General features: G+C 46.2%; 1 protein-coding gene across 5 annotated transcripts in view; it reads left to right on the top strand.

The window, feature by feature from the left end:
* Tnrc6c (trinucleotide repeat containing adaptor 6C) overlaps positions 1-24,442 on the top strand; it is a 117,591-nt gene extending 93,149 nt beyond the window's left edge. For 2 of the 5 annotated variants that reach the window (XM_038326465.1, XM_038326463.1), the window contains exons 14-22: positions 1,664-1,747; positions 2,007-2,247; positions 5,956-6,138; positions 8,950-9,141; positions 9,551-9,694; positions 17,527-17,721; positions 18,476-18,546; positions 19,156-19,295; positions 19,891-24,442. In XM_038326465.1, coding sequence (XP_038182393.1) covers positions 1,664-1,747; positions 2,007-2,247; positions 5,956-6,138; positions 8,950-9,141; positions 9,551-9,694; positions 17,527-17,721; positions 18,476-18,546; positions 19,156-19,295; positions 19,891-20,251 — 1,611 coding nt within the window. In that variant the 3' untranslated portion in view covers positions 20,252-24,442. The remainder of the gene's footprint in view (positions 1-1,663; positions 1,748-2,006; positions 2,248-5,955; positions 6,139-8,949; positions 9,142-9,550; positions 9,695-17,526; positions 17,722-18,475; positions 18,547-19,155; positions 19,296-19,890) is intronic. The other 3 variants (XM_038326464.1, XM_038326466.1, XR_005285044.1) reach the window with 2 other exon arrangements.
* The last annotated feature ends 689 nt before the right edge of the window (positions 24,443-25,131 follow it).

Genomic DNA, 25,131 nt, shown 5'->3' with positions numbered 1-25,131 from the left:
CCTATTCATAGTCCAGATCTTTAACCTGGCCTGTCTGTCCCTGTCTCTCAAAATTTTCTCCTCTGAGCCAGAGAACACAAAATAATGTTTTCCTCCTTTCTCCCAAGAAGGGAATACACAAACACCATCATGGGATCATAAGGGAGAAAAGTTACTGCCATCCTGGAACATGTGCTTTGGCCTATTCAAATTCAGGTCTCACAGAACCTCAGTTGAGATCAGCTAGTGTGACCCAGGAGTTCTTATAAGCTGTATAGCTGGAGGGATGGCTCAGCAGTTAAAGAGCACTGACTGTTCTTCCAAAGAACCCATGTTCAATTGCCAGCACTGGTGGGGAGCGTGGTGGCATGCAGGCAGACATGGTACTGGGGAAGTAGCTCAGAGTCCTATATCAGGAAGTAGTCTGAGACACTGGGTGTGGCTTGAGCATATATGAAACCTCAAAACCTGCCCCCACAGTGACACACTTCCTCCAACAAAGCCACACCTCCTAATAGTGCCATTCTCTTTTGCAGCCATTTTCTTTCAAACCAACACAAACCCTAACTAAGGGATTCACATGCCCATGGTCCCTGGCAGGAAAACCTTCCCAAAGTGGGCAACACACCTATGAAGTCATGCTGTTTCCTGGACTGCCAGCAGTAGCAGGAGGCTCCTTCACCCAAGTCAGGAAAGGGTTCCTGGAAGCTGCACAGCTTGTGTCTGAGTGACACTGCAGAGCCTGCTGCACTGCCACTGGCCAGAGCTGGGTTTGGGGTTGACGCACAGAGTGTATTTCCCAGCAGGGTGTGTCTGTCGTCGCCCACCCCCCCCCCCCCCGTGGTATAGAAGGTACAGGAAAAGGCTGGCTTGCACCTGGTGTACACACAGCCTATGTTTCCCAGAGGGTTTTCCTTGTGTGAGTAAGTTGGAAGAAAGGCTGGCTTATACCTAGTATATTCTCGTCACAATTTTTTTTCCAGAAAAATTAGAAAAATGAAATTTATTACTTGCTACAATTTTAGAAGTTCTAGAGAATTCTTACGTGAAAACCTTACGTGGAACTCCTGAGGTACTTTTAATAGTACATACAGTACCACCTCCATTGGGTTCTGTTTTAACCAAGTCTTCTGAATGACTTTTCCTGGAGAGAAAGGATCAAATGAGCACCAACAACAAATTAAAGAATCTAGATTGGTGATCCAGTGAGTTTATTGGCATTACTTAACAGGAGCATGGGTGACTTGGGCAGCTGTATCACTAAAAAGCCCACCCCAATATGTGTGACTGTATTTGGACCTCACAGAGGCCTTGGGAATCCAGGGTGTTTGATTTGGAAGTTCCTATAGGAGTCTTCTAATCGAGACATCTCCCAAAATTTGTGTTGTGCAGAAAAATAGCAGCACTCAGCCAGCATTTGAGATAATCAAGTGAGGAGACTTCTGCATCAACCAGAGGATTGTGCTCATTTTTCCCAGCTTGTGCAGGAGTCAGTCACCCAAGTGCGTCATGCTGGCTCATGCACAACTGGACTGAGCTTTGTAGTGTTCTGCCCTATCATCTAGCTGATCTAGCCTTTACTCTAGATCCTCCTAAGAATTCCTTTTTCTGTTTTCTGAATGTTAAGGAGATTGACTCACTTGTTTTGATGGTTTCTTACAATGTTTGATTTTTCTGTCAACAGGCATACCAACGTTTACAAATCCAGCAGCAGATGTTACAGGCCCAGCGGAATGTTTCCGGACCCATGAGACAGCAGGAGCAGCAAGTAGGTATCACTTGGACTGACTGTTGCCATTAGCTCTAATTCTAGTAGAAGAAACCCAAGTGGATGAACTCTTAGCTTGATGTTGGCTTTTCTCTAGTTGAACCTCCTCTTTGGAAAGTCCCAGGACTAGCTAGGTTTGGGATGAGACTGACCCAGCTGGTAGAGGCTGAGGGACAACTAAACTCAGTCTGTAGATCATCCGTGGATTCTGGCCAACTCTGGCTAATGTGCAGTCTATATATATGTTTCCACCTGCCAGGTTGCGCGCACAATCACTAATCTGCAGCAGCAGATCCAGCAGCACCAGCGCCAGCTGGCCCAGGCCCTGCTTGTAAAGCAGCCTCCACCACCACCACCCCCGCCACACCTGTCTCTGCACCCTTCTGCAGGCAAATCGGCCATGGATAGCTTCCCCCCTCACCCCCAGACTCCCGGCCTTCCCGACCTGCAGACCAAAGAGCAGCAGTCTTCACCCAACACCTTTGCTCCTTATCCTCTTGGTGAGTCTTCTGTGGGTGTAAAAGCTACGCCAGGTTCAGGAGTCCTCAAGCCCCTCCTATGATAACCAGGATGGCTATACAGTAAGCTGAATGGCTGGCTATGCTGAAACACATCAGAGGCAGAATCAGGGAGTGGACTTCCTAAGACTTCATCTTGAGGGAGCAATACTGCCTTCAGCATAATACAAGTTCACCCTGCCACAGATACTTAATAGTACCAGGGAGGCCCTATGTGGTAGCACTCACCTATAGTCCAAACACTTGGGAGGCAGAAGCAGCATTATCATGAGTTCAAGACCAGTCTGAATTACATAACAAGGGCCTAGTTTGACCCATGGTGCTGGGGTTGAAGAGTGGGGCTATGAAAACCGCTCAGTTCATTCTAGTTTGTTATTGTTTGGTTTTCTGAAACAGAGTTTCCCTGTGTAGCCCTGGCTGTCCTGGAACTCACTCTGTAGACCAGGCTGGTCTCGAACTAACAGTTTCGCCTGCCTCTGCCTTCCAAGTGCTGGGACTAAAGGCGTGTGCCACCACAGGCTGGCCTGGTTTATCCTCTTTACTATTTTTGGTTTTTTTCTTTGAGATGCCATCTCAAACGTAGCCCAGGCTAACTAAAACTGAGCAGTCCTCTTGCCTCCACCTCTCAAGTACTACGGTTACAGTCTCCACTGTTCTTTTCTAGCCTCAGCTATAGAGAGACATCTGTCTCTGGCCAGTGATGTTCACACCGATAAAGTAGACCCTCCATAGTCTGGTTGCTGACATGCACTCCTATAATACAGGTGTATGGGAAGTGCCAGCACACAGAACCTGACCTGTCAGAACACACTTGATGCTGGAGACTTCCTGGTACTAACTGGGGATCTAGGAGAAGCATTTCAGGATTGTCTGCTGATATCTGGAAGAATCTGTGGACATGGGACAAGGGGAATTAGTAGCTTCAAATATACATCTCCAAAGGGGCAAAGACCAGCTGGATAGCAGTGAATAGCTGCCAATGACCTACCTCCCTCTTTAGAATGCTGATGGATATTTTTACAGAGAATGGTATGTCATGTCTTCCTACTTGACAGGTAATAGATGTATTACTCCTTTATAATGAAATGGAAGGCTACTAAGCTAGAATGTATCCTCTGTTACTGTCTTGTCCATTATTGTCCCTTTAGTGGCAGAAGCACAAGTCTCCTTTGGTCAAGACCCGAGTTAGGGCTTAGACCTCCTCAGTCCCAGTTTCCACCCACAGCTGATGTGTACAGTTTGCCTGGTTGCTCATCGCCTCAATTTCTCTGTCTATATGAAGTAGAAATATTTATCACACAGAGCTCTTTTAAAGATTTCATGAGTTAATATGTAACGTTCTTGGGTTGGACATGGTGACTCATACTTGTGATCCCAGTACTAGTGCTGTTGATCCAGTTATAGGCTTAGGTTTGAGGCCAGCCTGGCTTAGAGAGTGCTCAACAGAATGAAGAGTATGCGTGTGCGTGTGTATGTGTGTCGCACATGCTGGTAGACTTGTGTTGAAAATGCCACTCAGTTCACCATCCACAGTGTCTCAGATCATGGTGTACCTGTCCCCCAACCTGCTGAGACTTTATTTCTAAAAATCTTTGAAACTGGATAAAGATTTACGTTGATAAAAATGTTAAAGTATTGAACTTGCAGTTATATTTAATATATGTGATATAACATGTTTAAAATAAGCAGCTTATTAGCTATAGGAAACTTTACTTGCAAAATGGTCTGTCCTGTTGGCTCCTGGCTTTTTGCTATAGCAGCACTGATGCTGAAGGCCACTTAGGAACTAAACATGGTGTGGCAGGAAACCAGAAGCACACGTTACTCTAGGATCTCCCTTCTCCCATTCAGACAGTGTGGGCTTCAGTGTCTCTTGCCTGACGGACTTGATCGTGTCAACAGGAACAGTAACCCAGTGACCTTAAGAACTCTCAAGAAGGAAAGGTTCACTGTCACCGTGATAAACTAAAGATAAATACACCTGTGTTCATGCACACCGTTAATCCTCGCACTCAGAAGGTAGAAGCAGGCAGATCTCTGAATTCAAAGCCAGCCTGGTCTACAAAAGCTACTTCCAGGACAGACTCCAAAGTTAAAGAGAAACCCTATCTCAAAAAAACAAACAAACAAAAAACATGTTCTCAGCATTAAGAAGCTGAGGCAGGAGGACTGCTGTCAGTTAAAGATTAGGCTGGTCTGTATAGCAAATAACAGGGTAGCGAGGTCATGTTCCAAAACAAAGAAATAGTCTGGACAGTAGTTAATCCTACTTGGAGGCAACCTGTGAGTTCAGGGCCAGCCTGGTCTACAGAGTGAGTTCCAGGACAGCCAGGGTACACAGAGAAACCTTGTCTCAAGAAACCAAAGAAAGAAAGAGAGGGAGAGAGAGAGAAATTTAAAATTGAAACCCAGGCAAAAAAGTTCAGTGAGTAGTAATCTTTATTATCCTAGCAGGCAAAAAAGTTCAGTGAGTAGTAATCTTTATTATCCTAGCATAGTGCTCTTCTTGCCTGATCCCCCCCAAACATTAGCTCACCATTCCAGAGGTGGGTAGAGAGCAGCACCCACACGCACAGAGTTCCTGAAAAGTTGTTTACTGTTTAACTCATAAGCTTCATTAGTGCTGGCTTCTGCAGGCTCACGTTGTCCTGACCAGCTTTAGGTGGTGTGTCAAGACTTGGAGGCAATTTGCTTGATCTGGTAGTTCGCACATGGTGCTGTGGACTCATCTGACATGCCCTGTTTGGACCTCAGAACCCTGGTGTCCAGCACAGATGGCAGGGGAGGCGTGTGAGCCATGTGCCCTGAAGGCTAGTAGCATGCTCACCTTAATTCAGGAGCGACTGGAGTGCTTAAGAACACTGGCTCTTCTTCCAGAGGACTGGGCTTGATTCCCAGCACCTACATGGTGGCTTATAAACTATCTGTAATGCCAGTTAAAGGGCATCTGACTTCTTCTGGCCTCTGTGGGCACCAAGCATGTAAGTGATATACAGGCATACATGCAGGAAAAGCACCCATACATGCACACTCACATATTCACACACACACATATATATTTAATATAGCTATGTTAAATATATATTAAAGATTTCTATATTAAATATTTATAGTTATATAAATAGTTATAAGTATAAAGAAATATATAGTTTATATTTATATTTAATAAATACAGTTGAGCCAGGTGTACTCTTGTAATCTCAGCATTTAAGACCCAGAAGTAAGAAGATACATGTTAAGATCCTATCTCAAAAAAAAAAGGGGGGGGGGTGCTGGAGAGATGGCTCAGAACACTGGCTACTCTTTCAGAGGTCCTGAGTTCAATTCCCATCAACCACATGGTGGCTCACAACCACCTATACTGAGATCTAGCGCCCTCCTCTGGCCTGTGGGCATACATCGAGAGAGAATGTTGTATACATAATAAATAAATAAATCTTTAAAAAGGGGGGGGGGGCAGAGGAATGTAGGCATATGGTTCATGGCTAGAGCCAGGGTCAGTCAACTCTTAGTTGGAGACCAATGAGGGACTACATAGTGAGACTTTGTCTCCAAAAAACCATAGAAGCAGGGGGTGGATTTACAATGGAAGTGTATGGCTGTGTCTAAAGGTAGAGGGTGACCCTCCAGGGCTCTCATAGTGAGATCTTCAGGGAAGAGGCAAAATACTAATAATGCCTGTGTTTTCAGCTGGATTGAACCCAAACATGAATGTCAACAGTATAGACATGAGCAGTGGTTTGTCTGTAAAGGACTCATCTCAGTCCCAGTCACGCCTCCCTCAGTGGACACATCCCAACTCCATGGGTAACTTGTCTAGTGCTGCTTCTCCCCTGGACCAGAACCCTAGCAAGCATGGTATGTATGTCCTGGGTAAGTGCCTGCCCCACACCAGGTTGTAGTTGACTTAATGATGGGGTAGTTTGAAGTATCACATGTTGATTCTGTGCAGTTCTATGAATGCAGCTCCAAAAGCAGAAGAAAGGCAGTTACCATCACACAGGACCGGCAAAGGTCGACCAGCAAGGTCAACCGTCAGATCTTGAGTTCCAAACGTACCAAAGAAGATAAGTCAGTGGTGCTTGCCTTTAATCCCAGTACTTGGGAGGCAGAGGCAGGTGGATCTCTGTGAGTTCAAGGTCAGCCTGGTTTACAGAGTGAGTTCCAGGACAGGCTCTAAAGCTATAGAGAAATCCTGACTCGAAAAACCAATAAAAATAAAGAGGCTAGGTCAGAGCCCTTGTAACTCCTATGGGGCCTGGAGAGAGAGCTCAGCAAGATCAGGTACTGCACTTACAGAAGACCTGAGCTGAGTTCTGTTACCTGTATTGCATGGTTTACGACTGCTTGTAACTGAAGCTGTGTGGCCTCTATGGGTACCTACACTCACATGCATATACCCACGCCTGGATATACAAATACATAAAATAGTACTAAAAATAATCATCTTTAAAAAAAGTAAAACACAAAAAGAAATACTCAGAAAAGAGAAAGAAACAAAACTGCTAATCACCAGGTTAGCCTACAGTGGGTTAGGGTATGGCTCAGTGGCAGGGAACTATTCTCAGACACTTGAGTACCTGGGTTCTATCCCCTGAACTGGAAAGGAACAAAAGTTAGAAAATAATCTAAAAAGAAAATTAAATTCCCTAATGCTTAATTTAGCAAGAAAATCTCCATGTAACATCTGTGCCCTTTACCTGGCCTTGTCAATTTTGGTTTATTATCTATAAATCAGTGCCCACTTTGTTCTTGCATATTAAGAGCACCCCTGCAGAAAGAGGCGGTGTAGAGATACCAGCAAACATGATCACTAACCAGGAAGACTCTTACTTTATCCCCAGAAAGACTTAAAAAAAAAAAAAAAAAAAGTGGGCAACTTCCCAAGATATAAAGATTTCCAGCTTAAGGGGATAGGAGTGTTCTGTGCACACCTGTAATCCCAGCAGTTGGGAGGTAGAGGTAGGAGAACCAGGTGTTCAAGGCCATCCTTGGCTACTTATAAGTTGGAGGCCAGTCTGTATTTCATGAAGTCTATCTCAAAAAAAAAATTTTTTTCGATAAGATTTACAATGGGGGCTAGAGAGGTGGCTCAGAGCACTGACTGCTCTCCCAGAGGGCTTGAGTTCAATTCCCAGCAACCACATGGTGGCTCATAACCATCTGTAATGGGATCAGGTGCCCTCTTCTGCCCTGCAAGCATACATGCCAGAACACTGTATACATAATAAACAAATAAATCTTTATAAAAATGATTTACAATGTAGCTAGGGGTCATCCAAGAATCTAAATTTATAGCCAGAGCACAAAAGGCATAATGTCATACACCTTTAATAATAGCTCCTGAAGGCAGAGGCAGGAAGATCTCTGAATTTGAGACCAGTCTGGTCTACATATAGTGAGTTCCAGGACAACCAGGGCTGCAAAGAGAGACTTCAGCTCGATGGATGGATGGATGAATAATAGCTAGATAGAAAATAGACAGACAGACAGACAGACAGAGTCATTAATATTCACTGGGTACGTGACATGAATTTAGTCAAGTGGCCAAGACAGTATGATCACTTGAGCCCAAGTTTTCAAACCTGCCTGGGCAGGTCTCTTAAAAGTGGGAGAGAGTGTCACTGGGGAGTTGGCTCAGCAGGTAGGAGCACTTGCTGCAGAAGCATGAGATCCTGTGTGGTTGCATATACCTGTAACCCCAGTGATTCCTGGAGCAGGTGGGAGGGTACCTTGGACTTGCTGACCACTAACTTATTAGCTCCAGATTCAGTGAGAGACCATGTCCAAGGACACCTCTGGCCTCTGTGCAAGCACGTGGGTGTACACACACAAATCAAAAAATTTTATACATCTCTGTGCTGAGGCAATAGCTCAGTTGGTAGAGTTCTTGTGTGGATTGCAAGAAGCCTGGGATAAAGTGTACAGCACCAAGCTTGGTGGTATATGCCTCTTATCTTAGTTAGCACTAGAGAGGTAGATATAGAAAGGTCCAGTATATACAGCAAGTTTAAAGCCAGTATTGGACTGACCATATCTTAAAAAGAAACAAACCTTCCAACCTGACAAACTAAATTAGGTTATAGTGGCACACAGCTATAACCCCAGCATTTGGGGAGGTAGAAGCAGTAAGATTAGGAGTTTAGGATTATTCTTAACTAGATAGGAAGTTCAAGTCCAATCCAGACTATGATACCATCTCAAAAAATAAAGTTCAATAGTAGAGTACTTCCCTAGCATGTATGAAGTCTTGGATTAGATTCACGCCTTTAATCCCAGCACTGGGGAGGCAGAGACAGGTGAGTTTCATTGAGTTTGAGGCTGGCCTGGTCTATAGAGTTAGTCCTAGGACAACCAGGGCCGTGCAGAGAAACCCTGTCTCAAGAAAATAATAATAATAATAATAATAATAATAATAATGGGTTAGTCAGTATTCTCGGGTAGAAGCTTGGCTGAGCATGCACAATGTCCTAGGTTCTATGCTTCGCACCACAAAAAATGTAATCATCTAAAGACCATATTTGGGCCAACTGACAATTCTTAGAGAACCCTAAACAGCTTAAGGCTGACAGTCCATGTGACTGCAAGGGGTGAGTGAGGTACTGGTCCTGGAAGGGAAGACTGCAGTGTATCCCCAGGGGTCTTTGACAGAATGTTCACTTGGTTCCTGGTCCTGTTCTGTAGGTGCTATCCCTGGAGGTCTAAGCATTGGGCCTCCAGGTAAGTCCTCCATTGATGACTCCTATGGCCGGTACGATTTAATCCAGAACAGTGAGTCACCAGCCAGTCCTCCAGTAGCTGTTCCCCATAGCTGGTCACGTGCCAAATCTGACAGTGATAAAATCTCAAACGGCTCCAGCATCAGCTGGCCCCCAGGTAAGACTGCACATACTCATGAGCAACAGTAGATGCAGATGTACCCTAACCCTAGGATAGCAGTTAGGGCTGTGGGAGCCTGGGTCTAAAGTCCATAGCTTGGGGTTTCCATTGAGAATGGACAGAGTGTGCATTGTTGTGTAGCTTCCCCGTTCATGACAGGAGTAGGTGAGTGGCAAAGGGGAGTGGTAAGTAAGGGACACCAACTCCTACCTGGTAGCTGTTTTTAGTTTGTTCCAAAAGAATGACCAATCTAATAAACTTAGAGTTCATTAAATCTAAGGAAGGAGTGCCTGTGAGCCTAATTCAGATTTTCTAAATTTCTACAAATATGAAAAATTAATTTAAGTGTCATGATGCAACATGAAGGTGCTCTAGTATGCATCCTCATTTTGCTTTCCATGAACAGAATTTCATCCCGGAGTTCCTTGGAAAGGACTTCAGAATATTGATCCTGAGAATGACCCTGATGTCACTCCTGGCAGTGTCCCTACTGGACCCACCATCAACACCACCATCCAGGATGTGAATCGCTACCTCCTCAAGAGTGGAGGTGAGGAGGGCCATCACCCTGCCTTCTGTGGGTGGGTCTCCAGGCTCCCAGAGAGGCATCATCTGATTGTGGTGTCAGAGGATTCCTGGCTAAGCCTGTGAGGAGACTGACTTGAGGCATCTGCTTGTGCTGGATGGGCTAGCGCAGCACAGCTCAGGTGTCCTTTACCATGTGCTCAGGACACAGGTGCTTCAAACACTGTACCTAATCCACAGACACAAAACCCAACATTGTGTAGGACTCACGGTGGTGGCGCATGCCTCTCATCCAAGCACTTGGGAGACAGAGGCGGCCATATCTTAGTGAACTTGAGGCTAGCCTGGTCTACATAGTGGGTTCTAGGACAGCCAGGACTGTTACATAGAGAAACCCTGGCTAGAAAAACAAACAAATGAAAACATCTGTAGAGGAATCTTCAACCACAAGTCATCACATCACTTTTTAACCATTGCGTTAGGCAATCACAGCTTTGGTCATCTGTCTTTCAGACAAGGTTTTTTGTTTGTTTGTTTGTTTGTTTTTGTTTTTGTTTTCTTCCTCTCACTTTTTTGTGTGGGGGGGGCTTCAAGACGGTTTGGTTTCTCTGTATAACAGTCCTGGCTGTCCTGGTCTGACTTGAAGTTCCTGGCGTCTCCCAGACTCCACCTTCTTTATCTTTGCTTGGATTTCTGGCCTGGCTGTATTCTTCTTGGCTATTGGCCAAATCATCTTCTTTATTAACCAATGGTAGTAGAACATGTTCACAGCATACAGAAGGGCATCCCACATCACTCAGCCTGTCTCTGCCTCCTGAGTACTGGGATTGAAGATGTGTGCCATCACCACCCGGAAACAGTGTTTTTCTTGAAATCTCTTTAAACTGGAAGGAAATTGAGCCTTTGTTCATTCTCCCCACCCCTGGTCTTACAGTGTTTTCCTAGCTATTCTAGAACTCATTATGTAGACCAGGTTGAAATATTTTATTTCTTTGTTTGTTTGTTTGTTTGTTTGTTTATTATGTATACAACATTCCTTCCATGTATGCTTGCATGCCAGAAGAGGGCACCAGATCTCATTATAGATGGCTGTGAGCCACCATGTGGTTGCTGGGAATTGAACTCAGAACCTCTGGAAGAACAGTCAGTGCTCTTAACCTCTGAGCCATCTCTCCAGCCCCTGTAGACCAGGTTGACCTCAAACTCAAAAATCCCTGCCTCTGCCTCCTGAGTGCTGGGATCAAAGGTGTGATGAAGTATACTCCCACACCCAGCTCTGGTCTGTTTCCTGCCTCATTATTGATGCGGATGTTTGGCACAGCCTCTTTTAGATATCAGGGTGCAGAGTAGTACCGGGCCACACTGGAAAACTAGAAGAGCATGAACGTAGGATTTTCACAGTGGAGGTCATCCTGGGAGGCATTTGCTGAGAGGGCTACTTGTTGATGGTAATGGAAGAACCATCTTTCCAAAGTAGCCTGTCACCCATCAAGCTGCCATCAGTTACCCAAATATTCAGGAAGGCCACTACTTAGAGCCTTCTGTTTTTGGGGGGTGCACCTCTGGCTCTTTAATATGGTCAGCTTTGAATGGAAGCCTGTATGCATACAGAGCACCTTCCTCTCCAGCTGCCCTGGGGCAGTTGCTAGGTATCCTGAGGTGCCTGAGTCATGCTTCAGTGGGGCAGTGAGTGATCCCTCAGCACTGATTGGCACTAGGAGCATTCATTCTGAGTGACTTGTACTATCTGCCCAAGGTGTGGCATAGGTGGCCTAGAGAAATAAGTGCATTGTAGGCATGAGAGCAGCCATCTTCCAGTTGATACATTCTTGATAAAGGTGATAGACCTAGAGAGCAGAAAGGAATCCAAGCCTGGGAAAGGCAGCAGCTACCAGAACAAGGCAAGAAAGCAGAATCGAGTTCAGCACTAAAGAAATGGCCAACTAGCCTGTTGGCTTGAAGCTCTATGTGTCCATGGCCTGTCCTATCTGTAGGAGGGACCCACTTGTTCTTCTCAACTGCCTGGCTAGCTGACACCTGAAACAACCACACAGAAGTTGTAGTCATTAAAACACTGCTTGGCCCTTTAGCGCTAACTTCTTATTTCCTAACTCTTACATCTTGATTTAGCCCATTTCTATTAATCTGTGTATTGCCACGTGGCTGTCGCTTACCAGCAAGATTCTAACCAACATCCATCCCAGGCAAAGGATCCATGGCTTCTCTCTGAGTCTGCTTTCTTCCTCCCAGCATTCAGTTCTGTCTTCTCCACCTACCTAAGTTCCACCCTATCAACTAGGCCGAGGCAGTTTCTTTATTCATTAACCAGTGAAAGCAACACAGAAGGAACTCCTACACCACCTATCAAAGATGTAACTTTAGGGTCATGAGCATTTGCAAAAGTGCTCAGCGGTGACTCAGGCCATCCTCTGCCAGGTGCTTAATGCTAGAAACACTTGTCACCTAGGGCTCCTCTGACGGGGACGTCTGGTAGGCACACCCTGCACCAGTGCTGCTGTACTCACTCTAGGTCAGCAGGTGGACAGCTTCCCCCACAGAACCTTTTGAGTGACTGAACTGAGATCCAAACTACAGCAAGACGACACTCGTGCCCAAAGGAAAGACAGCGCCCACAGCTCTGTTGAGCTCATTTTATGTACTTAGACCATGATGCTTGTTTATATTTTTTGGGATATTGGATATGAGGGGTTTTGGATCTGTGGGGGAGGGTTAATTATTATTTTGGAGGTTTGTTTCAGAGGTTTTGAGACAGGTCTCATGTAGTTCTGAGTATACTGTGTAACTGAGAATGACCTTGAACTCTTGATCCTCTTATTAGGAATATAATCGTGTACCACCATATCCTGTTTTTGTTTTTGTTACTCTTACTGGTTTGTTTGGGGGGGGGGGTTGTTTGTTTGTTTTTAATAATTTATTTGCATATTATCTATTTATGTACGTTAGTGTTTTTGCCTGCATGTATACCTGTGTGAGGGTGTTAGATCCCCTAGAACTGGAGTTACAGACCGTTGTGAGCTGCCATGTGGTTGCTGGGAATTGAACCCTGGGTCCTCTGGAAGAGTAGGTAGTACTCTCAACCACTGAGCCATATTTCCAGCCCCTAGCTTTATTTTTATAAACAGGGTTTCATATAGCCCAGGCTGACCTCAGACTTACTCTCTAAATCAGGCTAGCCTTGAACTTTCCTATCCTACTGCCTTAGCTAACTACTGAAATTATATAAATGACACCAACATTTCTGACTTTGTTGAACATTTTATTTATTTTTTGGTTTTTCGAGATAAGGTTTCTCTGTAGCTTTGGAGCCTGTCCTGGAACTAGCTCTGGTAGACCAGGCTGGCCTCGAACTCACAGAGATCCTCTTGCCTCTGCCTCCCAAGTGCTGGTATTAAAGGCGTGTGCTACCACTGCCGAGCCTCAACATTTTGATTAAGTTTTTTTTTTAATTATTATTATTATTATTATTATTATTATTATTATTATTGCCATGGTATTGAATTCTGATCTGTATTTTAAAAGATTCAGAGCCAGGCAGTAGTGGCACATGCCTTTAATCCCAGCACTCAGAAGGCAGAGACAGGCATGTCTCTGTTAATTGAGGCCAGCATCCTCTATAGAGCAAGTTCTAAGACAGCCATAGTTACACAAACGAACAGACAAACCCTATTTCAAGAAAAAAAAAAAAGTACCAAGCCCCAGTATTTGATTGGTGCTGTTTTGGTTTGAACCCTTGAGAAGTGAGCAGCAGCCAGACTGACTGGTGGGCTCAGTTTTGCAAGGTCATTTTATAAGACTTGGTTCATCTGAAGAGGGAGGGACATGATTTTATGAGATAGATTTCACTGTTGAAACAAAACATTTTCAAACCAGGAGGTCCCTGCTAAACTCCACTCTGTTACTTACTGTAAAGGGACATCTCTGAAAGGCTCAGTCTTTCATTTTGTGACCTTAGGCTGATGATTTCAGTGAGCTGAGGAAGTAATTTAGAATTATTGGTAGAGCAGATATCTTTTAAAACTCAAGACCCACAGCACAGGAGTCACTGTCCGCTGTAGAGATCATAGCATGTGCACAGTAGTGCAGCCGACTGCGGGGAACCATGGCTTTCTGTTGTGTCAGTGGGCGTGGCAGCACAGCTGTGCCTGGGTCCCAGTTGGAGGAGTTCTTTGTGCTCTGCTTTCTGCCACAGAACTGTCACCAACCCCATCCTCACTTTCTACAGGGTCTTGATTTCTTTACATGCTTGTGAAAAAGAGAGATGTCGAGACCCAAACCAAGCCATGAGGAACCAAGGGGTCACACGGGTAGCCCAAATCCCCAGAGGCCCTACAGATGCAGGGACAGGGTCTCTCAGAGTAGAATGCTGTGGCTCTGGGCATACACAGTGGTCGGGATGGATGCCTCCCTATTACCCCAGGTCCCTGAAGGAATTGGGATTAAGAGATAGGCTGATGCTGGGCAATAGTGGAGCACACCTTTAATCAATCCCAACACTCAGGCAGCAGAGGCAGGCAAATCTCTGAATTTGAGGCCAGGCTGGTCTACAGAGTGAGTTCCAAGACAACCAGGGTAGTTAACACAGAGAAACTGTCTCAAAACACCAGAGAGAGAGAGGGAGAGGGAGGGGGAGGGGGAAGGAGGGAGGGAGAGACTCAGAAAAGTTCTCTTGTTTCTATGTATACCAGAGTTTATATTGAGGAGTTTGATTTTCTTTTAATTTTGTGTCTTTTGTTTGAGCTATAAAAGAATGAGAATTGCCCTATATTTAAATTATTATCCTTTCAGTAGGGAAAATTCCCATGATCCTTCAGCATCCTGGCCTAGGGTTTAGCTGTCTTGTCAGTGGTTCTCTCCCTTGTGACTTGCCCACTTCAGGGGATTCCTGCATTGCCCATATATACTGTGTTATCTTGGTTGTAGAAGGAGTTGCAGGCAGGCCTGTTTTTCCTCCCGCCCAGCTCCCAGCTACCTGGCTAGCTTATGCCCTGAAATAACAACACACAAATAGTATTCATTTAAACACTGCTTGGCCCATTATCTCTAGCCTCTTACTGGCTAACTTTCACATCTTGATTAACCCATTTCTAATAATCTGTGTAGCACCACAAGGTTGTGGCTTACCGGGAAAGATTCGGCATGTCTGACCTGGTGGTTGGCTTCAGGGCAACTGTCCCAGAGAGGAGAGGCATGGCGATTGCCTCACTTCCTTTCTTCCCAGCATTCTGTTCTGTCTGCTCAACCCACCTATGTTCTGACCTATCAGGCCAAGCAGTTTCTTAATTAGCCAATGAAACAACAGATAGATAGAAACACTCCTACCTCATTTGGTTTTCTGGAACTTTCAAAAAAAAGGTCTATTGTAGGCTTTCCTAGGAGCTGGGCAACACAATCTCGTCTTCCTCCCGACTCTGTGTCATGCCAAGCTCCTTGTGCCCCATCCTTACTGCTCACTGCATGCTGCCTACCACCCATCTTAGTGCTTGCTTGGTTCTACAGGGTTTTCCCCACCTGCTCCTCCTGGATAGGGAGGCCACATATGATAAAGAAGGCAGGGACTTGACCATCTCAGCAGTGGGAATGTGTGTCCTCACTTGCAGAATGGGGGTGAAAATGTCTCCTCATGGAGTGATGAAGACCACATAGTTTGTAGGTCCTACCTGAGTAGCTCAGCTGCTCCTTTCTCACCACAGTGACAAAGGTCTGTGACTCTTTGAACCTGCAAAGGCAGGCAGCAGTGTAGGTTTTTGCTTAACTGCAGCAGTCCCACTGTGAGCCCTGGCTCCACGTGCACCCATGTTCCGCTGACCTGTCAGTTGTATTTGAAACACTCTTGTGACACTGCAGACCTCACAGCTCCTCAATAAATCATTTCTTCTAGAGTAAAAGAAAGTGGAGAACAGGGCTGGAGAGATGGCTCAGCGGTTAAGAGCACTGATTGTTCTTCCAGAGGTCCTAAGTTCAATTCTCAGCAACCACATGGTGGCTCACAACCACCTGTAATAAGATCTGGTGCCAACATGCAGGCAGAACATTGTATACATAATAAATAAATAAATCTTTAAAAAAAAAAAGTGGAGAACGGATCTCAGTGTAGATGGCTGTGAGTCACCATGTAGTTACTGGGAATTAAACTCAGAACCTCTGGAAGAGCAGGCAGTGCTCTTTCATCTCTGAACCATCTCTCCAGCCCCAAGAACTGTTTATTATATTTTTAAAAAAAAATTTAGTTTCTCTATGTAGCTGGCTGACTTTGAACTCAAACAGATCCCCCTGCCTCTGCCTCCCTAGTGCTGTAAATAAACCACACCAGGCTTTATAAAACTTTCCTTAAGATAAAGACATAAGATGTGTGTACACACACTGTCTTGCTATGCCGTCAAATCTCATCCAGATTTTAAACTGGTATGGTATACCTTGCTGCACAGAGCTGCCTCAGGAAAGTGTTCTTGAGGCCTCTGCTCCCTTGGGGACTCCCATAACACCCCACATGGGCCTGGGGAGGAAAGCGATGTTCATGTGCTCTAGCATCATGCTAAGAATGCAAAGCCAGTGCTGCTGGATTGTTTTCACTCCTTCTGATTTGACAAAGAAGTGTGCTTAAACCTTTTATACCTCCACTGGGAAGTAGCTAAAGAAAAAAGGCAAAAATCACCTTTCTTGATAGCATTTGGTTTCCAGTGTGTCTAGCCTGTGTTCACTGTGAGACTGTGGTCCTCCTATTATCCAGCCCCGGGGTATTACAAACGTGTCTTAGTGGCTGTTCAGTTGAGCTTGAGCAGATAAAGGAACTGGGGCTGGTGGTGTCCATTGCTTTTGTGTTTCTCCCAATGAGTTCCAGTTACTGCATCCCCACCTGGTGTTACATCTCGATCCAGAAGCAGTGGAAACATCTTTGGAAGTAGATAAAGAGATCTCTAGATACTTGGGAGATCATAGTGGTTGTGGTGGAAGTATCTGTCTGTCAGAAGAAGCATTACTCTGACTGGGGACTAGTGCTCCTAGAGACTGCACAAGAAGCATCTGTGTACACCACGACCATCCCAGCACAGCTTGCTGATTAGTTAAAGACTGAACTTGGGAGGACTGGGTGTGGCTCAGTTGATAGACCGCTTGCCTAGCATTCACTAAACCCTGGGCTCCATTCCCAACACCAAATAATCAGGTATTTTATGCATGTACACCTGTAAGCCTAGCACTTGGGAGGCAAAGGCAGCAGGATTACCATAATAATATAATAATATAAGCTCAATATAATATAATATAATAATATAATATATAATATAATATAATAATATAAGCTCAAGGCCAACCTAGGCTACATAGGAAGACCCTCTCTCCTTTTTTTGTTTTTGTTGTTGTTGTTGTTGTTGTTGTTGTTGTTAGTTTTTTGGGGTTTTTTTTTGTGTGTGTGGTTTTTTGATGCAGAGTTTCTCATTAGCTTTGGAGCCTGTCCTTGAACTCACAGAGATCTACATGGGAAGACCCTATCTCAAGCAAACACAAAAATTAATAAATAAAAAAGATTAATCTTCAGAACTCTATTTTCTTCGTAGCGAAGGTTAGCAAACTGATAAAGTATCAGCCAAGTCTACACAGGGCACACACAGTATTTCATAGCAGAAATGAGAAGAGAGTAATGCTGGGTGCAGTGGCACGGTCACTGTCCCATCAGCCCATGAGGCTGGCTTGGGCCACCCAGAGGCAGGGCAGCATGAGACAAAAGACACATGATGCTCTGTCACTGCTGCCCTCCCTTCTGCAGGACTCCGTCACTCCACAGCCACACTCACTTCTCTGGGTGTGCGCAGTGCACAGTCTCTCTTTTTCTCCTTCCAGGTAAACTGTCAGACATTAAATCAACGTGGTCCTCGGGCCCAGCCTCTCACACACAAGCCTCACTGTCTCATGAGTTGTGGAAGGTACCCAGAAACACTACTGCACCCACCAGGCCACCTCCAGGCTTAGCCAATCCCAAGCCTTCCTCTACGTGGGGCACCAGCCCCCTAGGCTGGACCAGCTCCTACTCCTCGGGTAAGCACTGCACCTCCTGTTGACAGGGTACAGGGTATGAGAAGCTGCTCCATACATGCTTTAGGGATGCACCTGTTTTATCCCAGGCCTATTATCAGACCCCTGGAGCCCGAGAAGTTAAGAAAGAGCTGGAGCATCATAAACCTGTAGGGCATATACCACATGGACTGTGTCCTCGGAAAGACAATTCAGCCATTCTAGGCTTTCCACCCACCTCAGTCAGCACAGGGCTCTTAATTTCTTCACAAGATTCCATAGAAATATAAGGGCTTTCCATACCAGAATCAGGGTCCCTCAGAAGTGCTGTACAGCTCTGTAGAGTCCCTCCACCACACATGGGCAGTCACTGGGCTCCGTCGGCAGCACAGGCAGCTGTGGAGATTAAGAGCAGTGTCCAGTCTTTTTGCAGCAGTCCTGCCCTGCTGTGTTCATTTCTGTAACAAGTGGGACTTTAGTGTGTTGCCTGGGGCTGGGATAGCACAAGGTAGAGTAGAACTTTCCAAGTGACTCTCAGGTACCCCGTCAAACCTACTACCCCTATGGCACAGACAAGCCTCCTAGGCTGGCAGACATACTTGGGAAGTCAGGATTTTCATGGGCCTTGGGTGAAATCTGCTGTGGTTATAAGATTGGGTTTATGAAAAGATGCTATGGCTTCCACAGGGTCCAAAGACTAGAGCTTGCTATATGTTTTAGGTCAGACTAGAAATATGGCCTGTGGGTTGAGTTCTTGATCCATTGACTTGTTACACAGGTTCTGCTTGGAGTACTGACACCTCAGGAAGAACAAGCAGCTGGCTCGTTCTGCGCAACCTCACACCCCAGGTACAAGTGCTGCCAGGTCGGGGGCTGTCATGTCATACCCTTGAGTAGCTGCTTATGGCCAAGAGGTACCTGCTGCTGTACCCCTGGAGCAGGTACCTGTGTCAGGCAGGCATCTTTCTTCAGAGCCTACAGTGGCTGAGGCAAGTGTGAATAACAGGTAAGTGTGGGCAGACTCAGCCAGGCACTTCTCTCAGCCATGCTCCTGGTGACTTAGTTGCCCTTCAAAAGCTGAAAAACATACTTTTATAAAGAGAACCTTCATCTTACCCATTCAAAGGGATTTGGCCACCTCAGGCATATGTCAGCTTGTAGGCACCATTCTCTGTCACAGAACTAGCCTGTCACCTCCAGGCTACCAGGCTGCTGCTATACCTTTTGCAAACTGCAGAACTCAAAATGGAACTTTGGCCCTTGCCTCTGACTACTGTAACTGCAGTAGCCCACACTACAGATGCCTGGCCGCAAAGGTACCTTCCAGTGGCAGTTGCCATCACTAGCCTGTCAAAGGAAGTATATTCTGGTATGCACACACCCCGTTTCCATATTGCTATTGCAGAACACAGCAAGAGCTTGAGGGAAAGCGTGTTCTGCCCTTTGCTTCCTCCTCAGATTGACGGTTCTACTCTGCGGACGCTGTGTTTACAGCATGGGCCTCTCATCACATTCCACCTGAATCTGACCCAAGGCAATGCTGTGGTCCGTTACAGCTCCAAAGAAGAAGCCGCCAAGGCCCAAAAGTCTCTGCACATGTATGTTTTTTCCTCAGTCCCCTCTCTGCTGAGTAGCCACCAGTGCCCAGTGTTGTTAGATGGGGGAGCGATTGTTGTGGCACCACCCCACACTGCTGCACAGGTGGTGCCCTGGGCAGAACTCTGTCCTTTCCTAGCCCTGATCTTGGAAATCCAAGATCAAAAAAATATGGACAGACTTTACTCCTTCTGGCTTAGCTTGTAGACAGTCATCTTCTTCCTGTGTCTCCACGGAGTCACTGGGTTTGTTTTGTGTTTGTTTGTCCCCTTGGAAAAGTCCAAAAAGGAACCTCTAGTCACCCAGGCTCCAGGACTACAGCAGCCCAGTGCCCACTTGAGGGTGCTGCTTTTCATGCAGAATACAAAAAGACCTGCTCTGGAGGTGGAGGACACTGCTGCCAGCTGCATCCCCACTGCACAGCACACCAGTCCTCTGTGGCTGCCAAATTCATTATCTAGCTTAGAGTTAACAGTGACAGCACAGCCACACGGCTAGGTCGTTGTGATAGCGTGTGGCACGATACTTTTGTCTGTCTTTCCTGGTAGCACAGACTCAGGACTCAGAATGACACTTACCCAGCCTCTTGCCTTCTAGGTGTGTACTGGGAAACACCACCATCTTGGCTGAGTTTGCTGGTGAAGATGAAGTGAACCGGTTCCTGGCCCAAGGCCAAGCCCTCCCACCCACCTCCAGCTGGCAGTCCAGCAGCGGGGGCAGCCAGCCCAGGCTGGGCTCCTCGGGCAGCACCCATGGCCTAGTGCGCAGCGACACTGCCCACTGGAACACCCCGTGCCTGAGCGGCAAAGGCAGCAGTGAGCTGCTGTGGGGTGGGGTGCCCCAGTACTCCAGCAGTCTCTGGGGCCCTCCCAGTGCTGATGATGCCAGGGTGATCGGCAGCCCCACGCCCCTCAACACTCTGCTGCCTGGGGACCTGCTCAGCGGCGAGTCCATCTAGGGGTCCCCTTCATGGGGAGGAGAGAGCTGACCATGCCAGGTGCAGCTCTGAGGCTCCAGCTGATGGATAAGCTGCCCCTTCAAGTACCTCTGTCCAGTTCTGAAGATGAACCTTGGCCTCAGCCCTTGCGAACTGTTGAAGACAGTGCGGGCTGCGTTTGGTCAGTGTCACGTGCTAACGACAGGATGTTCCTCATAGCTTTTTATTTTATGTCGTCTTATGTTTGTACGGTGTGTTGTCATTTTGCGTTTTAAGTATAAAAGCTGCTTAGAATAGTTCTATCATGAAGGGCACTTTTCAGACTGTGGGCTGGAAAGGGTTATTTTATGGCGGGGTGGGGGAGACTTGAAGCCTATTTAAAGTGAGCCTGTGACGATTATGCACATTACCAGAGGCGGCAGGCGGGCAGGCAGCTGCGTTGTGCAGGCACAGAGCTGAGGCGTGGCTAATGCTCTGTCCCCCTGGATCCGCCTATGCACATTTACCCTTGTTTCATTACTTTTTCATGTCATTTTTTTTATCCCAAAAAATTATTTTTAAAAAGTTAAAAAAAAAAGACATATCAGACATGCAAATACTTGAACCCAGCAGGCCAATACCGAAATGTGAACACTTCCACGTTGACATCTGTGCACAGAAACAGGCTCTAGGAAATGTCCACGTCATAGCCTACATGTGCGTGTGTGCGTGTGGAACAGTGTGTGTGCGTGTGCGTGCTTGCACGGTGAGCGTTTATTGTATGAGTGTTTGAGAGTGTGTGAGGGATTTAACTGTGGGTTTCCCTTTTATTCAGTATATGCTTTTCCCTGCATTGGTCAAATGTTCTCGTTGTTCGCTTCTGACTTTGCACTGAGGTGTCCCTGCCCTTCCTTTAGCTAATCCTAAACAGTAAAGAGAATTCGCAGGACGGGGCTGGTGACAATTCATGTGTAAATGTTTACTCAAGGACTCTGTTATTGCATTTAAAGTTACAGTGTATATCTCTGGAGAATAATATGTCTATCTACCTTTAGCAGCTTTTCATTGTGGACTAATGCAAGAAGATTATCACCAGAGTATTGCACCATTTCCCATCTGGAATATAAAGTTAAAGAGAAAAACAAAACTGTTGTTGAACTGTGGCCATAGATACTTGTAGAGAATGGGTGTCCCGCAAGGAGCGGGAACAAGCACTTGGACATGGGTTGTGACTGCTTTTGGAGGAGCTGCGCTTTGGGCTCCCACCTGTTTACAGACCTTTTTTCTCCTTCAGACTTTAAAATAAAATTTAAAAAAAAAATTAAAAAATTTAAAAGGAATAAAAAAAGACTTCCATCTTTAAAAAAGGAAAAAAAAAAACAAGCAAACAAACAAAAAACCTATTTTCAGAATGCAGATGTGTTACTTCAGAGCTCTGGGATGGGGCGTGCTGTTCCCTCCAGCCATCATGGACTCTGTCAATTTTCTTCACCCTTCCTCAAGGTGATGAGGCATTGTGGTCTCTGTCTTGCACATGCCGGCTAGCTCTCAGGAAAGCCAGGGCTCCCGGGGGCAGCTCCACACCATTTCATGTATTTTTAAACCCAACTCCTAGCACTGAAGATGTTATTTAAAAAAAAAGAAGAAAAGAAAAAAAAAGAAAAAGGAAAAGCAGAAAAAAAAACACACAAAGAAGAAAAATACCTAATCTCTAATGTGTAGCAGTTACATATTTACCAAATAATGGACTCAAAAGAAATAGATGTTTGAAGAGTGCTTTATATATTAAAAATTGCTTTATGTTTTAAAGATGATCAATGTTTTGATTGTTTTGCAAGGAAGAAAGACAATGAAATAACACACCCTCAAGTATGTTTTAAAAAAAATATATGAACATTGTACTCCCTGCCTATGTGGTAAGGAAACTTGTGCATTACATTTTTTAATTAGCTTTTTAATGGTTTTATCAAAACAAGGAAGAAAGCAAGTCCTGCAGGACCGCAGAGAAACGCTGGTTCTCTAGAGGATCGTGAGCTATGCACAACTGGGTTCATCATGTACCCCCGGAACGGCCTCCTCAGAGTGACTGCATCTCATCGCCATCACGTGCGTCCTATTTGATGTATGTAGATCAAATACGTACGTGTGTGTGCGTGTGCTCCCAGACCTACAGCTTGCCATGCTGCCATTTAGCACTGAGTTATCAAAAATCTAATGTTTTAAAACTGGGGATGAAGTAAAGGATGGTTTCAATTTTTGTGGCCCCCCCCTTTTTCTTTTTTTTTTTTTTTTAATCTTTTGAATTTAAAATGTCTCTAACTCTTAAGATTAAAAGAAAAAGCATTTGTGGCGCTTAGTGCCCCTCCTCATGGAATGTGGTGGTTGGATGCACACCAGAGGTTGCTTTCAAAAATACAGCGCTTTGTTGAGTCTTAATAAACTGCGGTTTTTCTTGGCTATTCACTCTTGCTGGGTCATTATCTATCTGTTAAGAGGCAGGGACTTCCTTTTTCACTTCCTGCTGAGTTTGCATTCGTTCCTGACTAAACTCAGTCTTGGCTGTTTGACTTGAAGCATTGCTTTGGTTTTGCTAAGAATATGTGGAGTCTGTCAGTAGCCACTGAGAGACATAACAGCTTCCAAGTCCCCCTGGCCTGACTGAATTGGATGCACTTGAAGACGAGTATAACCCAGGCAAGCAGCGGGTAGAGCCAGGGCTGCAGGTTCTCCCAGAACCGCCACCCATACTCATTGTCACATGTCCAGTACAGGCATTAAAAAAGAAACCAGAGCGGCTGGGATGTAGCTCACGGGCAGGGCTTTTGTGTGTAGGCACAGGGTACTGGGCCTCATCCCCAACACTATCTGGAAAAATCACGGTGGTATGTATCTGTAGTCTCAGCACCCAGGAGGCTGAGGAGTAGCACTGCCTGAATCCATAGGCCATGCAACAAGTCCCCAACTCAGAAAAAAAAGGGGGGTGATTAACATGCTTTCTAAGTGTTTTATTGATCTCTTCCCCTAAAACCTATTGGCTAAAATGCACAAAACAGTGGCATTGTCACCCTAGGGCTCATGGGTGGCACTCGGTCAGCTCTCACGCACTAATGTCGACCCACCATGTGCTGAGGAGGAGAGCTGGTAGCTCTGCTGAGGAAATCACCCAAGGGGCCCTGGCCTCATGGGACTCCAAAGACCAGAGGAAGAGTGAGACTTGGGATGTCAAGCCACCCTTGGCCTTGCAGCAACCTCCAGCTCAGCTGACCAGAGCTTCAGCAGAGGAGCAGACCGTGACTAGCCTTGGAGCTGCTATGGCACAGGCGTTTGTCTCCTGTAGGTAAAGAAGCAGTGGCTTAGAGGAGCCTCCTGCGTCAGTCAGATGCTGTTCTCAGCCTTACAGTGCCTTCAAGACAGCCAGGGAGTAAACAGTAGGTTTTTGTGGAGGTGGCACCCGCCCCGGCCATCGAAGCTACATTGGATTTTGATGAGGACCAGAATGAGAACCAGTGGACAAAACCTCATGGGATTGGATTGGATGACGTAGGCCTAATGTCAGATCCAGTAAGCAGTAGGTTTGGAGCTGCCCTAGCACACACTGTTCTGACGAGACTGGCACAGTGGTGACAGCAGAAGGCAGGATGCCCAGCCAAGGGGGGGGGGGGACCAGACCGAAGAGAATGCCTGTGGAGGTGGGCAAGCCCGACTGGGACCCAAGCCATGGTGGGAGCTACTGCGGGGCCTGCGTTGAATGAAGCAGACAGACATTGGCAGCAAGGGTTACCCCAAGAAGCTTCTGTGCAGCCAGGGTGACGAGTGCCCTTGTGAGCCAATGCTTCTCAGAGTCACTGCTGATAAAGGCGTCCTCACAAGCTCATCTGCTGCCAACTCCATCCATCCTTCCTTCAACTTAACGTGTCCGCCTATGACAGATGATGCTAGATTGTACCAGGAAATCTTCAGAATCACAGTGCTTGGTCTGAGTACTCCTTACGGACCTCAGGGAGAGCAGAGACCCAGGTGGTTTCAAAGCCTGTGTGCTCCCCTGTGCAGCCAAGGTCAAGAAGCAGCAGTGACAGGAACACACACCTGCAATGCCAGCGTTAGGGAGTGCAGACGAGAGGATCAAGACTGCAGTTATCCTTGGCTAGCATGGGCTACATGAGACCCCACACTAGTGCTCTGTATCCACTGTGAAATGCTACCACCTGCTAAACAGAAGTTTACAGTTTCCAAGTCTAGAGTTGATTGCATTTGTCAATTACGGCAAACTCATCCCCCCTCCCTTTCCTACAAAACACCAATGAGGGGTGGCTTTGTGGTAGAACCTCTGATGCTAAGCACTCCCAGGAACCCTAGAGCCCCATCCCAAGGTAAGGAATGGAGGTTGTAGACAAAAAGCATGGTCAGCTGGGGTGCTGACAGCCTCTGCTGCTCTCAGGCAGTGCCTGGATCTTTGTGTGATGAGTCCCACCACACAGAAGACAGCGTGGTGATTCTATGAAACACCCTGGGCATGTTCTTCTCCTCCTCAGTGGTGCATCCTGACCTTGTGAGACAGAACTGATGTCTTCATTTAATGCAGGGCCCACGGAGACTGGAGACAGTACTATCCAGCTCAGATCAGCTGTGACAGCTGAGACGCCCATGGAACTTTCCATGGGGCTGGCCTTAGGGTGGCACTGGACCAACTGGGGGATGGCTGGTGCCCAGCATGGACTTCTGATTCCATGGAGCCAAGTGGGCCCAGCACTGCTATTATGTCCTGACCCAGGGTGACTCCCAAAAAAACTGCACCTACTGAAGGTCATCCAGACTTGGGAGGATGCTGTGGCTGTTGAGTCTCAGGAGTAAAACCTACAAGCTCCGGTAGCTCAGTTCACCCAGGGCATCTCACTCCATACCATCCACCTTAGACTGGGTGC

The sequence above is a fragment of the Arvicola amphibius genome, chromosome 4 (genome assembly GCF_903992535.2).
Source record: "Arvicola amphibius chromosome 4, mArvAmp1.2, whole genome shotgun sequence".
Lineage (NCBI taxonomy): Eukaryota > Metazoa > Chordata > Mammalia > Rodentia > Cricetidae > Arvicola > Arvicola amphibius.
The sequence above is the reverse complement of the archived record's forward strand: the minus strand, read 5'-3'. Positions and strand labels throughout refer to the sequence as shown.